This window comes from Megachile rotundata, chromosome 4 (genome assembly GCF_050947335.1).
Source record: "Megachile rotundata isolate GNS110a chromosome 4, iyMegRotu1, whole genome shotgun sequence".
Taxonomy (NCBI): Eukaryota; Metazoa; Arthropoda; class Insecta; order Hymenoptera; family Megachilidae; genus Megachile; species Megachile rotundata.
In genome coordinates, this window is record NC_134986.1 from 19,876,548 (window position 1) to 19,904,373 (window position 27,826).

Below are 27,826 nucleotides of genomic sequence, written 5' to 3' on the forward strand. Positions count from 1 at the left end.
TTCGATCTCTAACACGGTCGGAACGGAGAATAACATTTAATCGACGATTTTCTTCAGATATCTCTTATATCCATTCACTTCAAAACCATTCATTTTCCCTCAGACGTTAAGATAAAACAAATAATATATTGTGTAAATATAATATTAGGTTATTCATGCCCCAATTTGCTTGGAGACCAAAATGTTCGCCACGTTCGATTCGTAGATATTAAAGAACGAAACGTATTAGTCGAGAAGTTGTGCCAGAAGTCGTATCGCAATTCAATTCTGCCAGAAGTTGTATCGCGATTCGGGTTTAGCAGTGTCTTTGCCTACGAGTCACTGTAATCCTTTGGCATTTGTTCGCCAGTTCCTGCGCGTAAAATCCGCGTGTGGCTTACACACGTGTCCCCGGTTCACGCTCTTCCGCCCAATGCCAGCGACTCCCACACTGTGATTTGTTTGCTCTCGGGTCACGCTTTCAGTTTTTCTATCTGTGACCCGAGGAAACCAGACACGCAGCTTGCAAACTCACCGGCAACGGAATCGAAAAAGATCAGGCTGTTGCTAACGGTGCCGAGAAGAATTTTATTTTCACGATTTTTAGATGCATAGACGACATCGCGGTCGGGAAGCGATGAGTCAATGCATGTAGCAGAAGAACGCTCGAGGTATCAAGCTGACTCTGATCCGAGTCGAAAGTAATTTGTAACGATTCTCGATCGAGATAAGATCGCAGTCGATGGAAATTTTCCGATACATCTGACTACGTCGATCGATTGGCTCGTGGACGCGCTTCAAGGCGCGTCTCGGAACCCGGCCACGAGGTAAAGAATTCATTACATAAAGCAGTTCTTCTTTCCTCTCATTTTGCATACGATTACCAACGCCTGTAAGGACGATACTCGTGATACGTTCCAGTCTGATGTCTCACGAAAACAATAACTCCTTTCTACTCTGTAAACGTCGATGGTTGTCATCCTACATAGAAATAGATTGGACGATGACAGGATACTGACGTCGCTAACTCGAACGTTATAATTCAAGACGTGTACCGATTTCGCGAAACTAATTCGACTCGAAAATCGGCGCCGCGTTGGCGAGCCGTGAATAGAGGTAAAGATCGCGAGTTACGAGTACATTTGTCGAAACATCGATGCTAAACAAACAGGAGGAGATGGAGGAATCGCGGAAGCAGAAGGCGTTCAGCTTTTCGAGTATATAACTGTGCATCGCGTTGTATCAGCCGCGAGAGCAAAGATGACGGCGGCCTCGTGTCGAAACCAAGGCTCAGATAAGCTCGTTTTAGCGCGAGATAGTTAATCTTCCGCTTAATCGGCTTGTTTATCTCGACGTGTTACAACCGAGGGAACGTCGGTAATGGAGGATAGGCGAGAATGAAATCACTGGCTTCTTCATATTCGAACTTGCGTCTTGCAATTTGTCATTGATCATACGATATTTCAATCGATCATTCTTCTTCGGTGTTAGAACATCCTGCTAATCGCGAATTAGGGAATATTCTTCTTGCTGTGCTCTGATACTCTTCGAGATTCTCCTACTTTATATCGTTACTGACGGATTTATCACTGTACCACGATGTTTTTCTTACGTGGCGATAATTAGAAGTCCTGTTGCTTCGATCTCTTCCCGAATTCCCAAATGTTGTTCCCCTATGTTAGACTACCGTACTGTTATTAAATTCATCAATATTCTTGCTCTACGACGTTGTTCTCGGACTCATGAATATTCTTTTCCCACATTAGAGCGTCGTATCATTCTTAGATCCGTGAATATTGTTCTCCCACGCTACATTACTTTTGCATTCACGATTATTTCTGTATATCGGAGCATCTTATTATGTTATCGATTTAGCGAAAATTACTCCGCGTAAGAGCTGTTCGACGCGTGAAACGTTCGAGGCAATTATAGATGCTTTTCTCCGTGCGTCCAGTACACGAAAAAAAGAGGCAGAAATAATCTCAGACTTCGATCGAGCTTCGTCAAACAGTGAAAGTATCTAAATTTATCCTTTTGGCTTAACGAGCATGAGCAGTGGTTTCACGTGGCTCGTATACGTACACGTATCGCGCGATCACAGTTTCGCTCTAGACTCGAGATCGAGGATCGATCTTGCGCTACCGAGCGGAAGAAGATGTTGATCCCGTTTTCCGGACGTTATACGATCCGTGGAAAGCTACCTATCGCTCGGGAGGAAAAATTCGAGAGAAAGGAAAACCAGACACGCTCGGGAAATAAAAACGCTAAACTCGTTACACCTCCGTACCGATAATTTCAAACGACGTCTTATAAATTGAACTCGGGTAACTTACGCTCTCCCTCGCGATGCGGCAATTTGCGCAATTCTTCCGCTTGAAAATTAATCTGAGAAACGATCGAACGAAGTGTCGGTGACGTCCCGACCGGACACGAGTCAGTAAACGCGTTATAGACGACTCAATTAATTAAAACGGCTTCCGTTTCAGGTTCGAACCGGTACAATTTACCGAAGACATGCTGCGAGATCGACAGAAGCGAGCGAGCGCTGCAGCTACGTTTTCTATTTCGCGAGGTTGCTGCCGTGGATTAGAGATCGGTGGGTGTGTTGCGCGGGTCGGATCGGGTGCGCGATCATGCGTTAAAATGAAAGGAGACGCGCGCGACGCCGTGATGAGAAGACGAGAAAAACGAGGAACGCGTTCAGCTAGTCGTCAGCTTCTCTCGTGTTTCCTAAAAAGACCGTTCGATCGTTTGCGGCCGGATGCCGTCGCGAAAACTACCGTGGGATCGATGGGATTGCTACGGCGATCGCGATCGTTTTCTTTCTTCGATTTTTTCCTTTTGCGAAATATTCGCCAACGGGAATGTAATCAGATATGCGAGCTGTCAGATCGAAATACGAAAGATGAATCTTCCATGAATTAAATTCCTCGCGCCTAACCAGATTCAATTAATTCTTAACTAAAGCAGATTGAAAAAAAATACAATTTCTTTGTTATAATTATGCTCCCTTCAAATTTGTAACAGTTATACAGGTAAGTTCTGAAAGAATTTGTAACATACAGAAACGATTGATGAATTTAAAAACAAGTGATTACGTGTACCAAGTATCCTTGATTCGCCAAATAAGAAAACTGTGCTCCTCAAATTCTCTAGGAAACCATCGACGTTTTTCGAAGGAGGCAGGGAGCGTAACCAATCGCAGATAGACTGATAAGGCAGGAACAATGGTAGGCAAGTCTAATCGTTCCATCGACGCGAATTGACGGTGAATCGAGCTGGTGTGATTGATTTTTTCCACTTTCTAAACGCGTACGCCCGAAACCGAAAGCGCACGGAATTTCGTGATTAGCTGCAGCGTTTTTTGTCAACGTCACGTTGGCAATAATGTTCGTTCGCGCGTGGAATTATTGCCTCATCGTTATCTCACCGTCTGGTCTGGATTCGATCGTTGCGAACGATCGCAGACATTTTTCTCTTCGTCGATCGTTCTTGAATCGCTGGTTGCTTTCTTCTCGCCAAGGGGGCCGCGGAAACTGTCGGCTCCTCTTTTTCTATCGTAAACTGAACCACTCTTTACGACCGATTTGGAATTCCTTCGATGCCGTGCCGCGACTCGAAAAATATTCGCCACTTCTTTGGAAAACGTTCCTCGCGATCGGGAAGCATGCCGAAGTCGCGCGAAAGGAACTTCTGAAATTCATCAGGGAAAATTAATCGAAGACATTCTTTCGTGGCTCTCTGAAAGTGTCTCCACATTCCTGAAGATTCGAGTTCTCTAGGTAACCGTTCCTGTATCGCAGGAATTTCTGCCGCCCTGAAATTATTTACGACCGAGCCGGACAAGAAGAATCCTGGCCACGTAATTGGATTATATAATTGAACGAAGAATTATAGCATTGCCAGGATTCAATTAGACGGCGCTGCGGAAAACGAACGATCCTTGGCTCGATTTACGGCGGTTTCCATTTTGTTTTCCTTTTTTTTCAAGCGTATCAAGGCGATTCATTTGTCTATCCGGTTTGCTGAACCGTGAAATCGCAAAGAGAGACACTGTCTACGTTCTTCCTGAGATTTAGAGGCCTCTCGTTAATTTCTGTCAATATTACAATTTATCGGAACTCGGAAGAGACTTTCCGATTGTATGTTAATTTTGCAAACGCGACAATTCGAAAAGGTATCGATCGCAATTTCATTTTGTTACAGTTCGATAGGAACATCGGTCGCTTCGACGGTCGTGAGAAACGTTCCTAGATCAGAGCGTTACCCACGATACCTGTCGGTTACTTATTACGCAAATAATGTCGTGACTTCGTTCATCTTCATTCGTAAAGTTTTCATGAATCGAGCGCGCGTTCAATCGGACGGTGTTGAATGAAATCGAGCGGTGTACTATAATGCAATGGATCGAGTGGGCGTCGAGGATCGATTCAAACGATCATAACGCGTGTAAAGGCAAAGTTCAACGCTCATTAATTCACCAGCAGACGCCGGCAGCCAATTAGCTCGTCATTGTGCAACTTTGCTCGTAATTTCGGTCGAATGACGTAGATGCAGAACGCATCGATTACTCCGTGCAATAAAAATGACTCCGTCAATAATTGATAGAACGATATCGAACGAAACATGCGCGGGCATTATTTTGTGATACTTTTGAAAAATTCAAATGTGACGGAAAGTGCGGAGTAGCGGACTCTAGCGAGGTGTGAGAAAGAAATGTAAGGAACCTTATATTTTACTGGTAGTCGACAAGGGTGCTCTCTGCAAAAATTTTTATCTCTTCTCGCCAATTGTAATACTTTGAATGAACACTTTGAAAATATTGGTGGAAAATAATTAAAATTATTGCTCCGTATAGCGTGTCCCAGATTCTAAAGCACATAGAATAAGCTTCCCCATTCTGATCATTTTTTGTACAGTCAATGTATCCTAAAGTCAAATTTGATCAAGGGAAAACATTCCGAAATTAATTAGTCTTACACTCCGATGTAATTTGATGCATATTATATTAAATTAAGCCAATAAAATCAATTATAATTGCATTTTTAAAAAAATCGTACGAGTGGCGCCATCTCTCCGGCGAACAGGATGAACTACACGGTTTTGAAACTGTAGTTTAATTAGTTCCATATTCTACCACCAGAGGGCGCCACTTAAGATGCCATCTGGTGGCAGTGTATGGAACTAATGAACCAGCTGTTTCAAAACCGTGTAGTTCACCCTGTTCGCCGGAGAGATGGCGCCACCAGTCCAATTTTTTTTTTAATTCAATTAATATTTATTTTACTGATTAATATGCTATATATTTATTAATATTGACTTTATGATGTTCTAATTATTTGATAAAAAAACAAAATTTTCTGTTCCCTTGTTGTTCGCTGTTAGATGGCGTCAGTGGTATAATTTTTTAATCGCGTGTTAATTTGAATACAAAAAATTGTCACAGTAAGCTCCGCACCCTCGCAATTATTAAATTAAATACTTTAATAACTAATTAGACGATCGATTCAGTTCCAAAAGTTTCTAGCTTCTAGCTATGTAAAAAGGAAATAAATGCATCACAGTCATCAAAGTTGAAGTGTAATATTTTAATGGTAATCATAATGAAGTTACAGGATGCATTTTATACAGTATGTATAGATAGAGTCATAATATAATCGTCCTTAATTATCTCGATCGACGTAAGTATGCTTAATCAATCCGTAAGTTTATTATCGTCTATTAGTCAGAGAGGATGAAGGAGAGATATGTAGAACACGTGTCCGTAGAATCTTACGTGAAGGAAAGTGGTGAAACCCCTATCGCGGGTGAAACGCCAAATGTTCGCAATCGTAGACAAGAACAATCGAAAGGAAGAAAAGAAACAAGAACGAAACGCCGTTGTTTTTCGTTTACACAAAAAAGGATTCGCAAACTTTCTTCGCGTAACATTCAAGAGAGCGTTTCTCTTCGAACATCGAGAACCGGATGGAAACACGCGCGACTTTATTAACTATCGAGTGAAATAAACGTAACAATTATGCGTATCCGATGAAGAATCAATCGTGAATCGTGTCACGATCGATTCAGAAGATCGCATATATATATAATGTGTATGTATAATATATGTCTATGTATATATATATATTTATATATATATTAATAAAAATCACGAGAACTTTTGTATTCTTTTGTTTCTCTTTTTTTTTACAAACGTTATATCACCTAATGGAAATTTGTACACAGATTCTCATAAAACGTATCTCTGTTAATTACACGCTCGCTTAGCTAGTCGTTATTCTCGTCGCTTTGGCTTCGCGTCTATTAAACCGATTTGTCACGGCACATATTCGAGCACAAACTTCACCACCTTCGTTTCGGTCGTTTCTTCCTCGAAGATCACAACGTTCGATCGACTTTCTAAGAAAGAAAATATCGGCGAATCGATCGTTTCGAAAGTTCAAATCCTCTTTGCATCGTTTCACGATTAGATCGTTCTTGCACGAACACCGTTTAGGGGTGAGATCGAGTTTTAGAAACTCGACGACGACGGTAACCTCTTCCGGCCGAGACGGTTTTCACGCGACGCAAAGTAACTCGTCGATACGAATAAATAATACTACGGTGGACGATGAGGAGGGGAGGGGTCAGAATTCGAACGATTATTAATTTACGTGCGCGTGTACAATGAGAACGTGTCTGTAGGAACTACGCTATTGAACAACTTGCTCGTAACCGGTGTGTGTTTGCGTGTGAAAAAAAGGACAGTGATTTTTCGTTCGATCTCTTTTCTCGCGGTGCGAAAATAACAGACGCGAAAAAACGCGGGGTCGATGTATTCAGGCCATCCCATAAATAATACGGTTTATTCGACAGATACGTTTTAAATGGTCGAAATAATGTCTGACGCCGATTTCTCTCGAGAAAAGAACAAATTTTACATAGGCGAGTTTGCATCCGTGATACTCGTATTTGAAAGAAATCGTATTGCCGATGAAATGACCCGATACAATCCGAACGTAGAAATTTATAGAACACTCTTCCTTTCCAACGTGTTCGTCCTAGCATCGGGACCAATCCCAACAAAAGTTTCACTCGAACGTACTCGAAGAGCCGATAACACGATTCTCGAACCAACACTTTTGTCACTACGAGCAACTTCAAACACGATCGAATCTAGCTACGGTTAAAAAATTACATCGAGACAAACATCCTCGTAACAGTTGTACGTGTCACTAAAAAGGGACCAGTCCGATCCAACTGGACATCCTCGTCGTTCAAGCTACGCGACCTATGGGCTATGTAGAAATTTCGATGACCGGCTCCGCGGTGTTGTTGTTGAGCATCTGCTTCTCTCTCAGTTTCAGATCGTACTGCGGGGGCGGCGTGGATTCCTTCGCCTCGACGGGGGACAATCCGTCGGTTTCGTCGAGAGGCGACACTCCTTCCTCGCTGTCCTCGTCTTCGTCGTACTCGGTCTCCATCTTGGACTCGTGCATCTCGTGCAATCGGCTGGGCAGGTAAGCAGGATGAGGGGGTATTCCGTAGCCCGCTTCGCCACCGTACGTCACTTTGCCCATGAACGATCTGATCTCGTCGAAGTACGTGTCCTCTCGTTCGTTCTCGTTGCTGCTACCCGGCGAATCGGCTACGGAGACGACTCCGCTGCCATCGTCGGCCTCGTGCTTCTTCAGGTGTCTGTCCAGGTTGGTCTGTTGGCCGAAACATCTCTCGCAGAGGGGACACTTGAACGGTCTCTGCTTGTCGTGGATATTCCTCACGTGTCTCTGCAGATTGCTGGAGATGCTGAAGGATCTCTCGCAGTACTTGCACTTGTAGGGCTGCTCGCCGGTGTGCGTCCGCAGGTGTCTGGTCAGATTAGCGGATCTGGGGAATACTTTGCCACAAAACTTGCACGAGTATCTATCCTTCATCTTGCCGTGAGCGTGATGAGGATGGTGATGGTGGTGGGGCGCGATCACGGCTTCTTGAAACGGCTTGACGCCGGGGAACGGACCCAGCGGCGGCCTAGCAAGCAGGTCGAACCCTCCGCCTCCTGGCCTAGCGCCGCTGAGTCCGTTCATAAGCGTCCCTAAAAAAGGGAGCCCACGGGGTGGCCCGAACGGTGGTAGCGGTGGTAGTAACCTGGATTCTGGTGTGGCGCTTCCGGGCGGCGGTGGTCCACCCGGGAACCCGGGGAAACTGCCCGTCGGTCCGCGGTACATGGCCTCCAGGAACATGGGATGAATGGGTCTCGGGTAAGCCATGTGCGGCGGAGTATTTGTGGGCGGTTGCTCCGGTAAACTGGTTCTCAGCTGCGGACTACTGGGCACGTCCTTGGCGTCGACGTTCATCGGCGCAGGAGCTTCTTCTTCGGGCTTTGGACGTTCCGGAGGCGGCGGGGCTTCCTCCATCGGTGCCGGAACAGGCGAAGGACTGTGGCTGTTCCTCTCGGCAGTGTTCGACGGCGGCTTTTGCTTCTTCGTTTGAACTCTCAGGTCCAAAGGTTGATCCGTCGTCTCTTCGTTGGAATTTGTCGGAGCGTGTTCGGGATCCTTCTTCTCGTTGTTACCGGTGGCATTCCGTTTCTTCGCAGGGTCGTCGTCGCTCTCCGGAGTGGGCTGTACGGGCGGTCTAGCAGGAGAGGGTCTGAACGACGAGGTGGCCTCTTCGGCGGTGGATGGAGAGACTTTGCTGTGTTGCGGTAGCACTCTCGGAGGAGTGAAGCGTTCCTTCTTCGGGCTGTCGCTTCTCTTCTCGGTCTCCTCGACCTTGGGTGGAAAGAGCAGCGGGGTATTCAAAAAGTTCGGAGCGTTCGGGAATATTCCTGGGTACGGACCCATCAGACTGGGCGGGTAGAAGGGCAGACTGCCCGGCAAACTGACAGGGGGTCGGTAGACGATGAACGGGCTGGGTGCCGAAGTCGGCAACTGCGGCATGGTTCCTGGTGGTCCAGTCGGTGGCGTGGAATCGCAGAATCGCTTGTGCTTCGACAGAGAAGTCACCGTGCTGAAGGATTGCCCGCATTTAACGCACTTGATCTGCATGCGACAGTCCGCGTGCATTCGCTTGTGCCGGCATAGATTCGAAAACTGGGTGTACGCCTTGAAGCAGACCTCGCACTGGAACGGTTTCACGCTACTGTGGATATGAGTGTGCTGCTTCAAACCGGAACTGGTTGCGAACGTTTTGCCGCACTCGGTGCACGCGTGACTCCTCGCGCCCACGTGATGCGTCCTGATGTGACGCTGAAGGTTCGACGGATCCGTGAAGACCTGCGGTTTGTCCGACTGTTAGCGAAACTTTGAAGATGTCGCTTCGAGGGAGAACGTGTTGGGTTCGGGGTTGGTCGGTTCAGAGGTGATACTTACCTTTGGACAGTTCTCGCAGGGGTAGTTTCGAAGATCTCCGTGCACGATCGCGCGATGTCGAACTAGAAGAGGCCGCCAGGCGTACGCGCGGGGGCAGCTGTCGCAGCGATGTTGCTCCGCTGGGTATCGGTGACAAGACACCAGATGACTGTCCAATCTGCAAGGATAACGCGAACACCGTCAGCAAAATGTCTTGGGTGAAAATCGTTCGTTCGAATATTCAAACACTGCACTAGATTTAGCAACGAACGCGGAGTTTTTCTTCGACTCGTAGACTCGAGTAATCTCTAAACCGACACCCTCCTCTGGACGAGCAGCGTTCGAAACTGCTCCGTCGTAATCGCGTGGAAATCTCTGACCACCTCGAGAACCAAGAACCCGAGATATAATCGATCCGGGGCAGCACACCGACGAAGACTGCGCTCGGTGCAGTCGAGGATGATGACTAAGTGACTCCGGTAGAACGGCAGCTCTCGCGTAATAACGGTCACATGCCAGCGAGGAAGAGGGTGGTCATCGCATACACGGAGGCCTACGACGCCGACGACGACGACGACGGTGCACACGAACGGTCGGTTCTTCGGGGGTTGCCGCGAGCTGGCCACGGGTTATGGTCACAGGATGTGCCATGGTGTGTGCCGGCATTGATTTTACACCCTCGAACACACGTGTCGCGTGAAAGCTATTCGTGGTGAGATAGTAGGTTCACGGTGACGGTGTGCCGTGCCAGATGAGCTGCGGGCACGCGACGCCTTCGATGATGCATAAGGGGGTGGCTCGATGCAACCGAATGCGGATCTCGCGCGTACTTTATGCGCCACAACAGGTGACTCTGCCGAGTACAGGCACACGGAAGTGGCTGGTGTTGCGGGTTGTCGCGAGACCGGGAAATGGATGTCGGAACGGAACGAAATGGATGTCCGAAACTGGACCGGTCGAGCGGTTACGCAAGCGGCCATTTTTCTGTTTTACTCGCGAACATCGAAATGGCGCTGCGAGGCTTACCACTTTGTCGATACGTCGACGATCGAGAACAAATTGCCAACGTTTCGATAAAAATACGATTGAAAATAGAATTTACTTCTGATTAAAGATCTAATCTCGTAACCGAATTAAGATACGCGGTTCGATTCCATCACGCGATCGTCGAATCGTGGGAAGAATCCGAAGCCAAACAACGCGAACTTCCATATGGCGGCACATGGGTTAAGTATTTGACTTTTCGTTTAATGGGGCGCTGCGAACGAAGCACCGCCGACCCCTGAAAACGCTATCGCACCGCCACAAGCAACCCTCGAAATAGTTCGCGTGCTCGGTGCCCCTCTTTTCGAACGAAGCCCAACTAACGCTCCGATTTCGACCAGATAAAGTGCTGCTCGTTCCTGTATTTTGTCGATTAATGAATAATTTATTCGCGAAATCAAACATCCGATTATGATGCCGTTCAACGAGTCTATTGTTTTCGTGGCTTGCAATTTCAACAGCGCCGATTACAATAAGCGTTGCGTTTTTCGATTACGATTTAACCCGTACACGTTTCTTTAGGAAGCGATTCGAAGCGATCTGATTTCCACGTCGCGCGACGATGCGTCATGAATCGTTCATGAGGTTCGTATCGTCGCATCGACGTCGATTTGCTCGGCTAATAAAACGCACGAACGTAATAATAAGGTTGTTGTGTATCGATAGAGAACGGAAAGAATTGAAATTAATAGCGAACTAGACAACGATTGACTTCGTAGAACAAATAAGAAAATACTTACAGCTCGATGTCTTGAAACGGTTTGTCGCAGACGGTGCACCTGGTCTCTCCCTCTTCCTCGTCCTCTTTATCCTCGTCGACGGTGCCGCTGTGTTGCGAGGCTGCAAGCACAAAGAAGAAAAGGAACATGAAACGACACCGATACCGCGAAAACCAGAGTCAGGGTGGAAGTCATAATTCCGTTCCAGTTTGTGACGGGCTGCGGCTCTATAAATTACAACCCCGTGAACGATGATACGTGACCTGTCGTCGTGTGGGCGAATTACGTGATAGAGAACTACGCGGGGCCAGCAGAGAGTGGCGTGACAAGTGGACGCCGGGATTGTTCCTGAATTATTAAATCATATCGGCACTATCGTTTTATCTATCCAACGAAGAACTCGATTCTATCCACAAGCTATGAAGCTACGTAACTTTTTAAACGTTGACGCTTCTTCGCTTTTGTTATTTTTAACGCGAACGCACTATTTTTATTATCATCGTTTACTTTGAACTGTAACTTTCACAAATCTCTTCTTCAAAATAAGATTATTTATGTTTTACACAGATGATATAATTAAATGCATAAATTAATTTTTTACGTGACGCTGGTTGAAACAAAGAACTTGCTATCAGTCGTTTACCGATTAGAATTCTTCGTAATCGATTACTAATATTATTAGAAATCTCTCTTCTTTATTTTTTGTTCAATTACGTTTAAATCGTGGTAGAAATCACTGATGATCCTCGCAGTCTTTGAGGTGTTAAGAGTGTATCGTCTCGCGAGTTTTCGACACTAGTTCGTAACTCTTCTTATTTCGGTCACGATGCTGCAGTCGCCGAAGACAATGGATACAATGATGCACCAGTTAGTTGGTAGCACGTTGTCTCGTGACTGAAAACACGAACGGGGTGTCTGGGACCGTTTCCTACTGGTAACAACGAGGCCTGAGTCCAGCCAATCGCAGGTGAGACTTTACCCCCTGCGATCTCTTGTCACCCCCGCCTGACAGGAGCAACGGCAGGTAAAGTCAAGAACCCGTGACAGTGTGTAATTTTTGTAGTGCTTTGTAAGATTTTTTATTCATCCAACGGTTAGAATTACGTCGCCCCGTCTCATTTAATTTTGCAAAAACTAACAATAAATTACGATAGTTTTTATATATACAAAATAAGAAATCGAACATTTTACTTGATATTCCATTTTATATTCCTTGATTTTACATTTTACGGTTATGACACTCTAATAAAGAGACGCAACTTTTTTTGTAACGTTAATGTAAAAATAATTAGCCAATCGATGTACGTTGATGGAATATTAGGTAGACGAATGGCAAGCTCGAAAAAGATAGCCGTCCTCCAACGGTTATTTAAATCTGCCGCTACACTTGTTCCGACCATATGGTCAGACGATGGCCCCCAACGGACCTTCATGGGAACCGGGCACAACCCCTACGCCACCAACTACGCCCTACGCCACGGTGCAACCCCCCATAGAACGTTAATCGTTTCTCTATGCACGACTAATTTGAAGCGGCACGCCGTGAATTTAAACAATGAAGGATGCGGTGGACCTCGTGATCTACTAACACGCTCGTACAACGATCTTTGAAAAGACAAACAACTGAATAGTTGTAATACGACGATAAATATTTAAACCGAGTTGATTTTTAACGATTGATAAATCGTTCATGTTTAACCGGATATGACTATTACTTAAATTTATTGGACATTAAATTCTATAATAATACAGTTAATACGAATATGTCTGTAGCAATATGATTGTTATTAAAATATTGTAGAAAATAAATTTTGCAGTAAAGTGTAAAAGATGTATAGTAACGTCCATAATAAACGCTATACGATCAACATTAGAGACATCAAATTTTCCCAAGAGAGATAACGATCGATAAATGGATCCAGACTTTTAGAGCGTATCACGAAAAAAGACAGCGAAATGTTACGTCGAGGAAAGTCAACAGGTGGGATCTAGTGGCAGCACCCCCTGCAGCCGTGTCAGTTGGCGGTTGCATGGGAAAAAGTAACGGAAATCAATGTTTCCGTAGCATCGTGACGAACTAGGATCCAGTAAATATTCCAAAGAACTCGAGCGAGACGATGGACACCTCAAAGTGGAACCGACACTCCCTACTTCCTCATCGCCTATTCGATTATGTTTCTTGACAGTGGCATGTCAGAGTGAACCTTGCTCAGAGTTATTGCAGATTGAAAGCAAGTGAAAGCAGAAAGAAAGCGGTATAACAGAAGAAACGTAAGATCATTTTAGGCTATTTAACTTAACAAGTTGTGATCGACGAAAGTCACAATGGATCGCGGATACTTATCCCACGTTCGACAAAAGTGTTTCGCAACGTGACCGAGTAAACCGTCAAACAGGACGTGTCATTAGTCGGATGAATCAGATGGGGTTGCTGTGTGTCACGCGTTTTCGCTCAACCCGCGCGTGCCACCCCCTCGGAAAACAGCGTCGCGTGCCCTTTTATGCGCGGATACCCCTTTTTTTCAAACGGTGCCCTTCTTTTTTCCTCCTAGACCGCCCCAGAGACCAGGTTTACGCGCGTGTTAATCGACAATACCCGGTCATAAATTATCCGCGACCCTAAATAGAGTCATCCGAAAACGCGGACCGAGAGGCTGATAGACGAGGAAGGATGCATCTAGTGGACGATGGGACGAAGAAACAGGGCAGGGGAAACTAGAGGGGAAAAAATACAGGCGCCGCGAAAAATCCAAACCATAACTCACGTTAACTGCCGTTGCCAGTTGCATCTACACGCCCTTCGTCGATGCACGCGTTCCGTGCAACGTGGTTTACCGAATCGTTGGAAAAAAATAGCGTTCGTTCTGGGACCATAAAATGTCGTATCGCTTGTCATTGAACCAACTATTAGCGTTCTCGTTGCCGACAGTTTTGTTTGCAGTTCGTCCCGATGGCGATGCGAATGAAACTTGTTGGTCTTTGGGACTTCGATACATCGAACGATATTGCTACACGTTAGATCGTCAGGGATCATTACTTATATGTATTAGAACGTGTTATGTCGCCACGTACTGTATGATCGAGCATTAAATTCGATTATTTAATTTCACGAATTTACGAGAATAGTAGTTTTCTCCCTCCTTTAAACGCATAAAGGAGATTTTGTCGCCATTCTAATGCGGTTCTATGCATACGCGCCCCCATGTAGGTATGTTAAAACGATTCCCTATCGTCCCTGCTGGAGAAAAAAGAATGATCCGCTCAAGGGAGACACAGAGATATCCCTCGCAAGGGTTGCTACGGGGTGTACACCGTTTGTTTGACATCATTATTCTACGCTGCACGCACCAGCTTGCCAGAGATTTCTCGTAAAAATGGCTCTGCTGGATTAACGACAATGCTCTTGTACCATTTCACTGTACTTTATAGCCGACACTTTTTTCCCTCGCTTATTCCGGTTCTTTAGAAGGGAAACAGGAGAAACAAATCTACCACAGCGAGCGTAGAATCTTAACATTCGATAAGAGGTTCGCGATAATTAAAAGAAGTAAATTATTTTATAAATTCAATTCGAGTAACTTGGAAGAAAAATTAGATCATGAAATCGCTTTATATGTACAAGTGATTCTGTAAATTTAATGTTCAGACAGAATTTCCATAATTACGAATAAACATTTGCTGGGACTGTCAAAGGCCACTTCCGGAATAGCCTGCGAGTTCAGGGTGGCAAGGAGAAATTCGACTCCCCTCGCTGAAGATAATTTATAAGTGAAAGGAAATCTTGGAAATTTTAATTGTTCAGCAAGGAGGGTAGGCATGATTTAATTAAGAACATAGCGGGTTCGCCGAAGCTGTGACTGTCTTCCTTTCATTATAGCGAGGACGTTTACGAGCTGCCAAAATTACGAGAAAAAATTGTCGGCCAATGAACACGTAGACAGCTCCGAGCTGCTCGAACTTTGACGATAATCTTGCTTTTAATTACCGCGACATCTGGATGTCGCTTATAAGCCCCTTTAATCTTCGCCAAACAGTCATCCGGATTCGGACCATCGCGCAGGAGTTACAACCAGATAATTGTCGAGCCACCCTCTTCGAAACTCCCTCGAGGACGCGAGCTGCTACCGAATGCTATTAGCTATTTCGCTTGTTTCGAAAACTATTGGTCTGTAGAATATTTATCAAGCAAATACTTTTATTCGAAAATAAACAATTGAAAAGTAAATGGCTGTTCAAATTGCAAAAATTTCACTCTTACTTGGGTGTAGAGGGACTTTGGAGGTTGTAGATGTACGTTTCTAGTTATGCATGTGAAATTACAGCTGCGTCGCGTCGTCGAACGTTCGAAAGTGGAATTTAAAGTGGCACGAGACAGGGTAACACGCGGTACGAGTGTCTATCTCGAGATAATCAGTGCTTATTACTTCAGGACAGGGGGTTAATACGCAACGGCCAACCAGGTGAATCACGCCAGAATCAAGGGTGCATGACGAGCAGCTCGTGCAGTCAACGATTCACGATTTACCCTCTGTCCTCCCTCGCATCAGCGGCTAACTCCGCTTTTCGAAGACACCTGCACCCCCTACCATCGCGCTTTCCGCTTGTACGCGCGATCTCGCGCGAGTTACGAATCGTAACTTGTACCGGCTCGAAAAGTCGTAAAGCCAACCTGCCACCACGGTTTCGAATATTTTAATAGGTTCGATTATCTTGCAACTTCACCCCAATTTCCGCTGTCACGTCAGTTGGTCACCGGTCGCTCGAGTTCACCTTTATAACGACGCACGCACGAATTTTTTATTCTTTTATGCAGATTAATAACCAGTTTGGTAGATCGCTCGAGACATAAAGCTAAAGTACAGATTTCTAACAATTAGTCCTTTGTATCGAACTGAATCGTATCGGATTAAATTGTGTGGACTTGAATTGGGTTATGTTAAATTGAATCGCACCCAATCGATATCTGTTGAAATACCCAAGTCTAACTAATTACATCTTGAGGGAAATGAGCTCTTGTAGTACCACAATGTCGAATGGTTAATAACTGTTGGAAGAAGGAAGAAGAGGACCCTCCTGTGACAAGATCGTAAATCTTGATACTCACCGGTCTCCCGATCGCTTCTGTCCTCGGTCGTATTTTCGCCAAGCATGTCCTGCAACTGAAGAGGTTCTCGAACACCGAGAAGAAGCTCTTCACCCGCTGCTATGTCCCGGACAGCCTCGTATACCATCTGCGAACAATGATATCCTTGAATCTTCCGACCCTCTCTCGTTACCTTTCATCGCGAATTATCTCGAGTACGGCTCGAAACGAATACCGAGGTCGGACACTGTTACGAATCATCGAACGGCGAATCATAAATTCGATAGCGATCGAATTAGAAAGTGATCGTTCGAATCGTAAGATCGAAAGTGCAATAATTTCGAACGCCCCATGTCCATTAAAATCCCGTTACCGCGCGATACGTATTCCACGGAGTCCATAACGTTCGAAAGCAATGAAAAGATCTTTATGGTGTCGTCAGGAGGCCCCCGCAAAAGTCATTACAACGACGATTCTGTAGGGCGCTGATAGAGCGAGCCACATCCCCCATTCCCACAGCGATTGCGAACAGGGCGTATAGGAAGTCGGCGAAACGACCCTGTGGGGTGACTTAATAACTAAACACCCTGTATACACGTAGCTTAGGGCACGGATACCATACCGCGAAATACCATGTGCCACGGTTCACACACAGATAGAAAAATCGAAAGGGCACGAGGCCAGAACCAACCCCAAAATTGACACCATGACCTCCATTGCTGCCATTTCATCTACGATAAATTGTGTAAAACCGAAAATGTCGGATATTATATCTACAAATTTAATTGGTCTTCACTTTTTTATTACGAGGTTAACTTTATTCGAAGTCACGTATTTCCAATTATATTTATTGCGTCGAAGGGCGATTATTGTACATTTATGGAATAAATGAACATTGATTTGACCAACGAGTTTGTTTCGAGAAAGGATTAAAATTACATCAAGCTTGGCAGCTACAAATTCCAACCGTCCGGTAAAGTTGGTCGCGGTTTCCGTTTCATCGTCTCATTAGCGAGTCACGGAAACGGTGGTAGTGAATTTTCTTTTTTACACATTAGTTTCGCCAGCGTGGAGACACGTGAAATTAACCAGCAGTGCGTCTGACACCGTGTAATTATTCCTTCCTATTAACTGCAACTGTCGATCGAGTGTCAGTTGTGCCCGAAATCGAATTTGTAAATGACCAGTGGCACCGGTACGGTACCGAGTTCATACCGACTTGTAAAACAATTACCGAAGCACGCGCGGTCGCGTGGAAAGGGAACTCTCGTCGAACGTGACCGGAAGTTGCGATCGTTACACGTTAATCGATGACATTTTGTTCGCGACTACGAAGAAACTACGATTTCATTCCATTTCCGATTTTTCAGAGGATCGAACGGTTGTTTACCTGTCCGCCGATCAGCACGTGTCGCATATTAACCGCATGTGGACTGTTGGTGCTGCGAACGTACTTCAACCAGTTATTCGTTTCGTGCGAGGCGTCCAACCACCCCCTGACACCACTTCCGGCAGTACGTACCTGGAAAAAAGGAAAACTTTTCGTACACACGATTTTAACGTCTGCGCGTGCGAAATCTTTTCAAATTTTACACCTGACGTTACTATTAACGCGAAAAAAAGAGCGATAAATTTCGACAGGGGATGCACGTGCGGAAAATAGATCGAACGAATGCGAATTTCCGGAGGCTAACCGCAATGTGTCGGATTCGGAACATTGCGTTCAACGGACTACCACCCACGGATATCGCCCTCTCATCACCCTATCTTTCTCCAGCATCCAACGACGGAAGGGCGTACTCTCCCTACTTTTAGGGCGAGACAAGTGATTTTTTCAATTGTCTTGCGCGACCACGCAACGCTCCGAGACGCTTGGTCGACCAAGCGTCTCACCCTGATACGCCCCTGGACAACCCCCGTTTTCCGATGCCTCTCCCGTCTAATTCCAGCCCGACACCCTCGTCCTCGCTGCTGTAAACACATTTGCCACTTTCATCGAGGACCTCGTTGTGTCTGTTCCTTATGGGGACAAAGCATCGAAATAAAAGAACTTCAAGGTTTATGGGTTAAATCCGTAGGGGTTGATCGATCAAAGGTTAATTGAGAATTAATCGGTTCAACAGTGTGCTAGATACAGTTTTTCATTTTTAAGTTAAATGGACTGTATAACGTACACAAATTATTTTATTTGTTAGTTGGTAAATTTTTTTCCGTTACGTTTTGAACCCTTGTTTTCATCTCTGTATTTTCACTCGACATCATGTAGAAAGATCTTACGTAGTCTACCTTTTCAAATAGAAAGTCTAAGGTTTTAAAGTGTAAAAGATGTTTTAAAATTTGCTTATCATGAATATCTAAAACCGTGTTTCGCTATAGGCCACCGTCCTCGGGGGTAGGTTTTACCGTACCACCTGCCGGTAGCGAGCGCAACTAGGTGCGCCCATAAAAATCAATGAGTCTCGCAGGTGGATAAGCGTCTACCTTGCGGGTAAGTAATCACGGTTACCGAGCCTCGACGGTGAACTGTTCTCAACGGACATCTCCGCTCATCCGTATACCCCGGATAATCCGCGGCTCGAGTAAACTTTGAAAATATCGGATCAGCCCCACACAAATTCATTCACGCTTTCACGCTTCCCTTTTCACATTTTCTAAACAACTGCAATTGCAAGTACACCTTTTAACTTTTTACACGGTCATAAAGATGCCTAGCGGAATTATCGTGACATTAAATTTCAAATTTCTATTTGCTACTTTACAAAATTAATTTTACATTATATGTTTTAGTTTAAAAAATTATAACTGTCAGCTTTCTATTTGCATCATTTAAAAGCTGGTAATATCAGCGATGATTTGGAAGTATACTCGAGGTCGGCAACTTCAATGATTTCTCACGAGACGCTCGTTCCTTGAAGTATCATTGACGCATAGGCTCAGGTAGCGGGGAAACTGAACTAATACCCCATAATGCTGGAATAAGAAGTGGGACAGTTTTGAGAGGAGGGAAAAGGTGAAAAGAGATGGCACCATACACCGAGTGATCATAATGGCCAGTTTAGCTACTGGGCCTGCTAAGGAGCGTTTCCGGAAGATGGGCACGAACGACCATCACAATGGGAGTTCTCGTCGTGCAACGCGACAGATTGGGATCTCGCGCGAGTGACACCTTTCACAATGATGCGCCAACTCGGTGCTCGTTCGTGCGGCAAAGAGCATTTTTGCCAAACGTGAATAGAAACCTGTTAAAACTCGCAATATTTCCACGATTCTTACTTCGAAACCATCGAACTGCCCATTCTTGATTCATCGTGCGAGAGTTAAACACTTCGCACAAAATCTTATGTGTCAATCGAACATTTTTCTCCGAGTGTTTCTTAACAATAAAAGTACCCCCTTCGTATTTGAATTACTCCGTCTTAAAAGTTTCATACAATGTTCTTAATCGATTACTATCAAAGAAATTGTGAATAAAGATTCATCTGTAGACGATTAATTATCTTCAATATGTGCAGGGAGGTTTTCGTCAACAGCCTAACTGGCAGTAAACGTCCCAGCAGGAATTTCTATCCGCTTTGTCGGCGAGCGTGGACATGTGCTAACAATTCGTAGGACAGATTTGTCTAGCCGTGGATCTCGTTCGCTCCCATAATCGTGTGGCAAAGGGCAGCGACAAACGTAGAGTTATAGTTCCGAGAGTTCTCCTGTTCGCAAAGGGAAGGCGCATTAACCGTCCGACATTTTTAAAATAGAACCACAAACGAACGTTCCGAGTCTCGCTTTTTTTTCCGCAAAGTCCATTTCGAGTCATTATCGGTCGGAAAAGAATTAATTACGTGTGGCGCATTATCTTCGCACAATGGCGACGGACACTAGAGAAAATGGTTCAAAGGGAAACTCGAGAGCGTGTGCCGTGCAAAAGCAGACAGAGAGGAATGGAGAAAGCGAGAAAACCCCCGTCAGTCGACAGTCGACGCGCGAATAAATTATAATTGCATGATTCCTTGAGCCTGTTTAGCGGCGTAGCCGGCGCGAAATTGCTAAAATTGGCAGAAATTGCGCGACCATTTTAATTATATCCCCCACAACTTTTCACACGGATCTTTCTGCGCCGTACAACTTTCGTCGCTGCTTGGAAAATCGGCCGAAGTTCATGGACCGATGACTACAATCATAATTGAGAGGCGAACGCGAAACAAGAAAATGGGAAAATCGTTTCGTAACTGAATCCTCGAGTGTCGATATTATTGAACCGACAACAAATTATTTTCGCAGAACTTGATAGCACAAATTTACCATTACGTGCGAATGCAATAATTCCATTCGAGGGAACATAAGAAATGAGAGAGTGGGTCAGGAGGGCTAATTTGTCCGTTTGCGCGGGTCGAAAGCACGACAAGGGACGAGGAAAAGATCGGACAAGACGCATCCTCCGGGTTGATCTGTAGGACACGCGGTCGAGAGAATCCTCGTTTGCTCGGTATGGGGCCTGCGGGACAACCGAATCCTACAAAACGCGCGATCTCCTCTTTTCCTTTTGTAACCTCACACCTCCAACAAAAAGGAGCCGACGAAAGATCTTTCCACGTCGTTCGGGCTTTACCGAAAATACCCCACGAGAAAGGAGGCGGCCAGACAACGCGGCACAAGATCCTCGTGGATCCTCCTGAATGGACCCTCATAATCGGCGAGGTTCCGCGTCGTTTTCCACGTTTCCAGGGATCAGCCGAGAAGGGGAAACTGCTGGTCGACGATCGTGATCTTTGCCGTCTGATTCGACGTTTCAATCGAACGACACGTCACGTGGAACGTGTCCATTCACAAATTAAGATATCGTTCGTCGAGACTACCTGGATCCTGGGGATCCTTTCAAGAATACCTTCGTATACCGTGTCGTTGGCACGGTAACGTTCGAAAGCAATTTCAATTGTTTCAAAAAGACTGAAAACTTTTCGCGACGCATTGTCACCGCGATGAAATGTAACTCGCGTGGCGTGCAGCGCGTTAAGGACACATTTACGTTCGAAAGTGAACTTTTCTTCGTCTGTTCCGATTATAGTAGCAAAACAAGGGATTAATGAACGAAAACGCAAAAATAAATGAGGGTTATTGTTCGCGTGTAACTTCCGCGCTGAACGACGAGAAGAGAGATGCTTGTTCGGGGTCGGTAACGAGGGACAAAAGTTATGAATAAAATGGATCGATAGCGTATGATAGTCTCGTGATGGCCGACGCAAAAATGCTTTTAGCCGACACAGCACGTCCTCCCCCCCTGGAAAACCCACCTAGCGACTTCCCTGATTCGTCAACTTCGTGACATCGCACGGAGCTCCAGATTTAAGCGTTTTCAATCGTTTTTCATAGCCAAAAATGCCGACACTTTGCCAAGCCTCTGAATCGTATTTTACTTCTAGGAACACAGGGATTTAGGGATGTGGGTATCGTTCTGTCCCACGCCTCGTTGCGACTGATACTTTACGACTCGATCACCAAACAGAGAAGTATGTGTAATAAAAAAGCTACGTATTATAGCAAGAAAGGAGAGTTGAACATTGATACACAAAGTGTGTGTAACGGTGAATTTGATTTACGTAGCGCCGTCTTTTTATCGCGCGCGTGATTGGCTATCGAAAATGTAATTAAACCAGCGTCGATACCGCCTTCGTTCGAATTTCATTCTACCCCGAAATTCGAGAGCAACGCGAGCTCTCGATCAAAAAACGCTGGTAAAAAAACAAAACACGCGTCGACGATGAATTGCCAAAAACGCTGGCGATTCATAGTTTCGTTACTGTTCCACTGTTCTCCAGAGAACGACGGGACGGTAGACGAACACGAGCTAGGAATTAATTAAGGACTAATTAAGAGTGGTAGGAGGCATCGATGGTCGTCGAGAATCGTCTACGTTCTCCTCCAGGGTCGTGCTTTAAACTAAGAGGAAATTAAGCAAAGATGTCGCCATGGCTAATGCCGCGTTCGGTCGGGGGGATCACGCTGACGCTGTACGACGCCCGGAATCGTAAACAGCCCTGTTATTTAGGGGATGATAATTGACCGTTTCGTTCGCCCCGTTGCGCGACGCCCAACGAATTTCTCGAAACTCTGGGAAATTCGCCGCTGCGCTACAGCGCACGATGTTTACGAGCCGCTCTCTTTATTCGCCTACGAAATAGGGGATGAAAATGGAATTCGATACGCCATTGTCGCGTTACACTACAATAATGACGCTTCATTATGACGATGAACTTGGCAGCGGTCGATCTGTCACACGCTTTCATTTGAATCACCGTTCAAATTTTAGACAGCTATTGGATTTTATACGAATCCGAGAAAAATTGTAAAGTCATCGAACTTGTATTTTTATCGTTACGCAATGTTTACGTATTAATTGTGGAATATCGATTACGTATACACGAACTGTTAAAAGGGATGAAATCACGAGAAAGAGAGGATGAAGGGTATTCCACGGGGGAAGAGTTTTCTCCCCGATTAGATACATATTTTCCCGTACTTGACCCACTTGACTCGCACAGTAAAGTAATGCAAGTAATGACGAAGCAAACGGTGCCCTCCGACCCGTGTCTAACGCGTAGCAGATGCCACCCCCGTACATACGTTCCAGCTAGCTCGAACCTCCTTCCCCCTTCCCCGCCAAGTGTGTTTCTCTAAGGGAAGCTACCCTCGGCGTATCTAGCGGTATAAATTATATCCGAGTCGCGTCACTGCCAGCCCCTTATATATGATCGATCATTAGAGAGACTGGCCTGCCAGAAAATTTGCCAAAATCGCTTGATTCGTTTCTTTTCGTGAGACGGTAAAGTCCGCGGACCCTTTGAACCGGGCTTCGGTCGAACAACAACCAAGAATAATGACGTTTCGTCGTTTGACGAATGATCTTTCTCTCCTGACTTCTGGAAATTAACGACAAGGCTCATTTCCTGGCTTCGAGTCTTTCCAAAGTTTTCAGATTTTGAAATCGCGGTTTCGGGTGTCCGAATAACGAAAGCAAAATTAATAATTTAAAAGATAAAAGATATCGAAATCCGTTTGTAAGGAATTTCCTATCTTAAGGTAACGAAAGGTGTTTGAAAAGCGTGGTTATTCTCGAACAAATGAATTTTAAGTAAAATTCAGCGGTCGAAGGAATTAAAAGGATTAATTCGAGTAAGGCGTGCTTCGATGAACGCGAACGTCAGATCGTTACTGGAACCAGTTCCTCGATGCATCCCAATTAATGAATCTCCGGCAATAGGTACGGGACAATTAAGTTGACGCCGAGTCTCGTATAGCTCAGAGCTGCCAGCGGCGTAGTGATTAATGCAAGCCAATAGCGGAAGGCACACAACGAAACGCCTCCAGGCACCAGTGTATTCCTGTGTATATTGAACTTAGGCTACCACCCTGAACCGGACCAGATTAGTTCGGTCATTGTGGCGGGGACCTGCGCGCTCGTATGCACACAATCTGTCAACCGTAGCTGGACTAAATTCTGCCAATCTCGTCGACTAAGTGGAGCTACGTGCGAAATCGAGCAATGGATATTCTCGAATCTCTTGAATTTTCGAATGGTTCCCCGTTAATCCGGAGAATCGAAACTACCGGACGAGTCCTGCTAGAAGAACACGCCGGAATCGATCGGCAATTTTGCCAACGAGCCAAACGAACGATCACTTTTCCCGTAATTCCATCGACGAGACTGGAAATCATTGAACTCATCAAACATTCGGGCGCGCATATCAAAGCCGTTACCATGAAATAGCGGTTGCCGTTTTTCTTTTTTCCCCGGTGCCACAAAACAGTGACTGCCGCTGATTGCTTGTCGATTCATGGGCAGGATTGGGTTTACATTTTGCATGCGACCGACGAACACTCGTCACCGATGGATATTACGAATAAACGACGAACCGCGATCACATTTAATGATAGCTGCAATACCGTTCCATTGTAAATTGTTTCGAATATAATATGTTTTCACGATCTGACGGACCGCCGTTATATTGTCACGAGCGAAGACAATATTTGAAATTGCCGTTATACGCCTCTTTCTATGCCAGGAATTGCTAAAATTTTAAATCTGGCTATCTCGAACTTGCGATCGAATTTGTTTCGTACCGAAGGAATAGCGAAAAGATTTGGAGAGCTTCTCGACTCGTAATCATACGAAAGGTCTGTTATAGAGGGTCTGCTCGTAGAGCCCCGTTAAGGGTAACAGTTTCGCGGATCCGAGACAATTGGCGGCACATCAAAGGCGCCGATTGTTTCCCGTAAATTATAACCAGGAGGGCACTTGCTCGACTTCTCGTTATGAGTTGGCGAACAAGTTCAATTAAGTTCACGCCGGCGAAGACGAGGAACGGCTTCCTACACACGCGGAGACCCTATCCGGCGTCTGTAGCGCCATCAACCCCATGGAACTACCTAAACGGCACAGAAACGGAATACGAAAGAGAAAGAGGGACGATGTAAGCAGGGAAAGGTAGAAGCAGTACACGGTGACAATGAGAAACCAGGAAGGAAACGAGTTCGTTATCAACTCGTCCAAGTTTCAACCATCTAATCTAAGTCGATTAGCCGTGTCGCAGAATTTTTGCGACGATCTTTTCAATTTTTGAAAGAACGCATCTTTCGGCTGTGAATAGTGGTGCAACAGTAAGGAAAGAATATAATAAATAAATGCTTTTCTACGAAGCTGAAGACGTTAGATTCGCAAGGGTAGTAAATTGTAGCAGGTCGAAGGGTCGAGGGACCAAGAGACCATCGCGCGAGAAGCGATCGTCCTTTGAAGACGATGATATTCCGACGACGCGTCTCCATTGTACGGGACAACCGGGTCAGCCTGACGACCGGGCAACACGTGTCTGTTATGTCTATTATCGACAGATAGTGGGGTAACGAGCGGACGAGATTTATCGCCCTTGGTGCCGCCACCCTAGAGAAACGAGAAGCCGAGGGCACGGATGGGGTGGTAAAGCGAGAAGAGCCGGGTTTACAGCTGGTTTGACAGAAAGAAAGGCCAGTTAAAGCCTTACGTTCGAGTCTAACGCGACGCGTGCTCGTTTCGGCCAAAGTACACACAAACGCCTTCACCAACAGGATATTTATTGGTCGAAACACGTGTAGCGTATCGCGTGCGATATAAAAGATCGAAAATGTTTCATCGATCGAGACGTTTTAACGACGCTGTTAGAGCAACTTTGATCGAATTCGGTGCTTTCTCGCTGTTGGAGCTACTTTGGACAGTTGCAAAAAGGAGAAGAAAGGGTGAGAGCAAAACTCGTTGCCGATAAATTTAAATGTCAAAATAAACGCGTTAACGATCCAGGACCCACAAAGCTGTATCATCGGTTTATTAACATAATAGGAGAAGGTGCAGCCGCGAACGAACCTCGGCAAACCCGTCAATCAAAAACCCGATCCTCGAGAAAAGGGCTAGTTAGCCAGTGACCCTTGCATTCTCGTCCTAGCCAAGGATAACGTACGTATATCCGCGCATAGCGACCCAAATTTCTTTCATACTGTTACAGTTTAGTTAAACTATTTAAATTAATATTACGTAACATCTATAAGTGTATTCAATTATTTCGTAGTAGTTAGAGAAAGTTCCATTATGCGTCTATACTCTTTTGCAAAAATTATGGGTTAAATAGCAATTTATTTAGATACGAGCTTTCCTAAGAAGCGAGCTTTCGAGGAACGAAATTTGGGCACGCAAGGGGTGCAAAAGGGTCAGCCCCTTGACCGGTAGATTCGCATAGATGGTCAGGCCCACCGGGATTCCTTTCCCGTCCAGGGTACCCATGCGACAGGCTTCACAATACCAAATATTCCCCGCGTCACTGATTGTCACTTGTTTCCTGCCGATTCTGTCCACCGGCTCCGTCGCCTTTTTCTCCGATTTCAATTTCAAATGGCGAAAATCACCGTCCGCGTAACCCTACTCCTTGAGAAAACGAAGGTCACCGTGTTACCTTGGTCCTACTACTACGCGCGTTTCGAGAACGCGACGAAGAATGTCGTTGCAGCAGAAGGAAAATGCACGCGGGTTGGTCAAGTTAATAAGAGGCGAAACTGAATCGGGAGGAAGAGAAGATGGGGGAGAAGGAGAGTGAGCATAATGTGGCTCATTGTCGAATCACTTCCGGGGCTTGACCTCCAGCAACGCCCCAAGGACCGGTTCACCTGGACAATGTCCACGAATAATGGGCACCGGTGTTACGCGTATTGTACCGGCAATACGACGGGCTCGTCGACGGATTGTCTAGAATACGAGCTGCCAAATCGACCGAAAATTTAATAACATCCACAATGCTCGCACCACCTACATTCCCTTCGAGGATCCATTCAGCGAAATCTGGACGTTGAATTATGTAAGTGGTAGGCGTGCAAGGAAGACGTATTGTCATCTCGATGAAGATCGTCGCGAATTCGAGAAGGGCGCGTGTTGCGCACACTTGGACCACGATTTACCCTTTCATTGTATGCATATGTACACTGCTGGTCAACATTTCTCTTCCGTGTAAAACAAGCCTTATTTAATAAGCGCATTATGATTTTCTTAGCAACGCTGTTCAATTTTTAACTCGTGTTTGAACGTTATTTTCAGCCGCGTACGTTGTCGGTACGTTTTAGATCCAGAGGTTAAATTGGCCAGCTTTTATTAAATGTCGGAGCACGTACGGTTATTTTTACCGCAATAACGAACATCTTTTTACGATCCATCTCGTTACATGGAAGAGGGTGGTTCGTGCGGTTCGCGCGAGAACACGGATCATCGACGAACGTCGTCGTTTATTCGATTTGTCAGCGACATACGTCGCTAATGGCGCAACTTTCCAGCCGATTTGTCGAAAAAGTGGCCCGCAGAGAGTCGCGTGCGTGCGCCTGCTTCAATATGAAAAACAACCGATCTTTTTCCCTGCCCCGTGGTAGCCGTGCTCGAAAAAGCAGCCGGCGGCTCGCATTTGCTGTCGAGAGACGTCGAGAGGGTCCGTCAGCGATCACGCGGAAAAATTGACGATGCTTCCCAATATGTCGATGAGCGAACGACGCGCGGAAGAGAGGGTGAGTTTTGCGGATCGCGCGACCCTTCGACGGAAATCAACGAGTTAAAAACACCGGGATAAATATAAAACGTTTACTGCTAAAAAAAGCGTTTTATAAAATGCACTTGTGCGTGAGTGTCGGACAGAGGGTTAAATATGCAGCGTTCGCTTTGTCGACACGTTTATCCGGTAAAAATAACCCTCGTCCAGTCTGCACTGGGTCAATTTTGACCTAGGGCAATTTGTTACAAATAAACCGTACAGTTACGATGAATACTATTTGTGGATTATTTAAGTGCATTCTTGAATGAATGAATTCAATTCGTGATTTGTATTTTCCATAATTATAAAGAAATCGTTTCGGAAAAAGGAAATAAATAATACGGCGGACAAGTAACATAAACGGCAGAGGATTGATCATTTGAGGCCGGGTTCTCGAGATCATTCGGTAAATTGGAGCGGTATATACCCTCGACGCGAGGGTCTCTCACGGCCGACTGAGCTAAGCCCAAGATTGGTTTAGTCGCCACGAAGGCACGCCGCGAGTCGGCAGTTCTGCGGATCACGCGTCACCGAGCAAAACGCAACCGGAACAGAGAATCCCCCTTATAGTTTCCTCCCATTTTCCTCTTA

General features: G+C 45.5%; 1 protein-coding gene across 5 annotated transcripts in view; it reads right to left on the minus strand.

Moving 5' to 3' along the window:
- Positions 1-5,546: 5,546 nt before the first annotated feature.
- LOC100879622 (transcription factor hamlet) overlaps positions 5,547-27,826 on the minus strand; it is an 81,921-nt gene continuing 59,641 nt past the window's right edge. For 4 of the 5 annotated variants that reach the window (XM_076530351.1, XM_076530348.1, XM_076530350.1 and 1 more), the window contains exons 4-8: positions 17,545-17,676; positions 16,176-16,302; positions 11,093-11,192; positions 9,330-9,486; positions 5,547-9,248 (exon numbers count right to left, since the gene is read on the minus strand). In XM_076530351.1, the coding sequence (XP_076386466.1) occupies positions 7,257-9,248; positions 9,330-9,486; positions 11,093-11,192; positions 16,176-16,302; positions 17,545-17,676 (2,508 nt within the window). In that variant the 3' untranslated portion in view covers positions 5,547-7,256. The remainder of the gene's footprint in view (positions 9,249-9,329; positions 9,487-11,092; positions 11,193-16,175; positions 16,303-17,544; positions 17,677-27,826) is intronic. The other variant, XM_076530349.1, reaches the window with a different exon arrangement.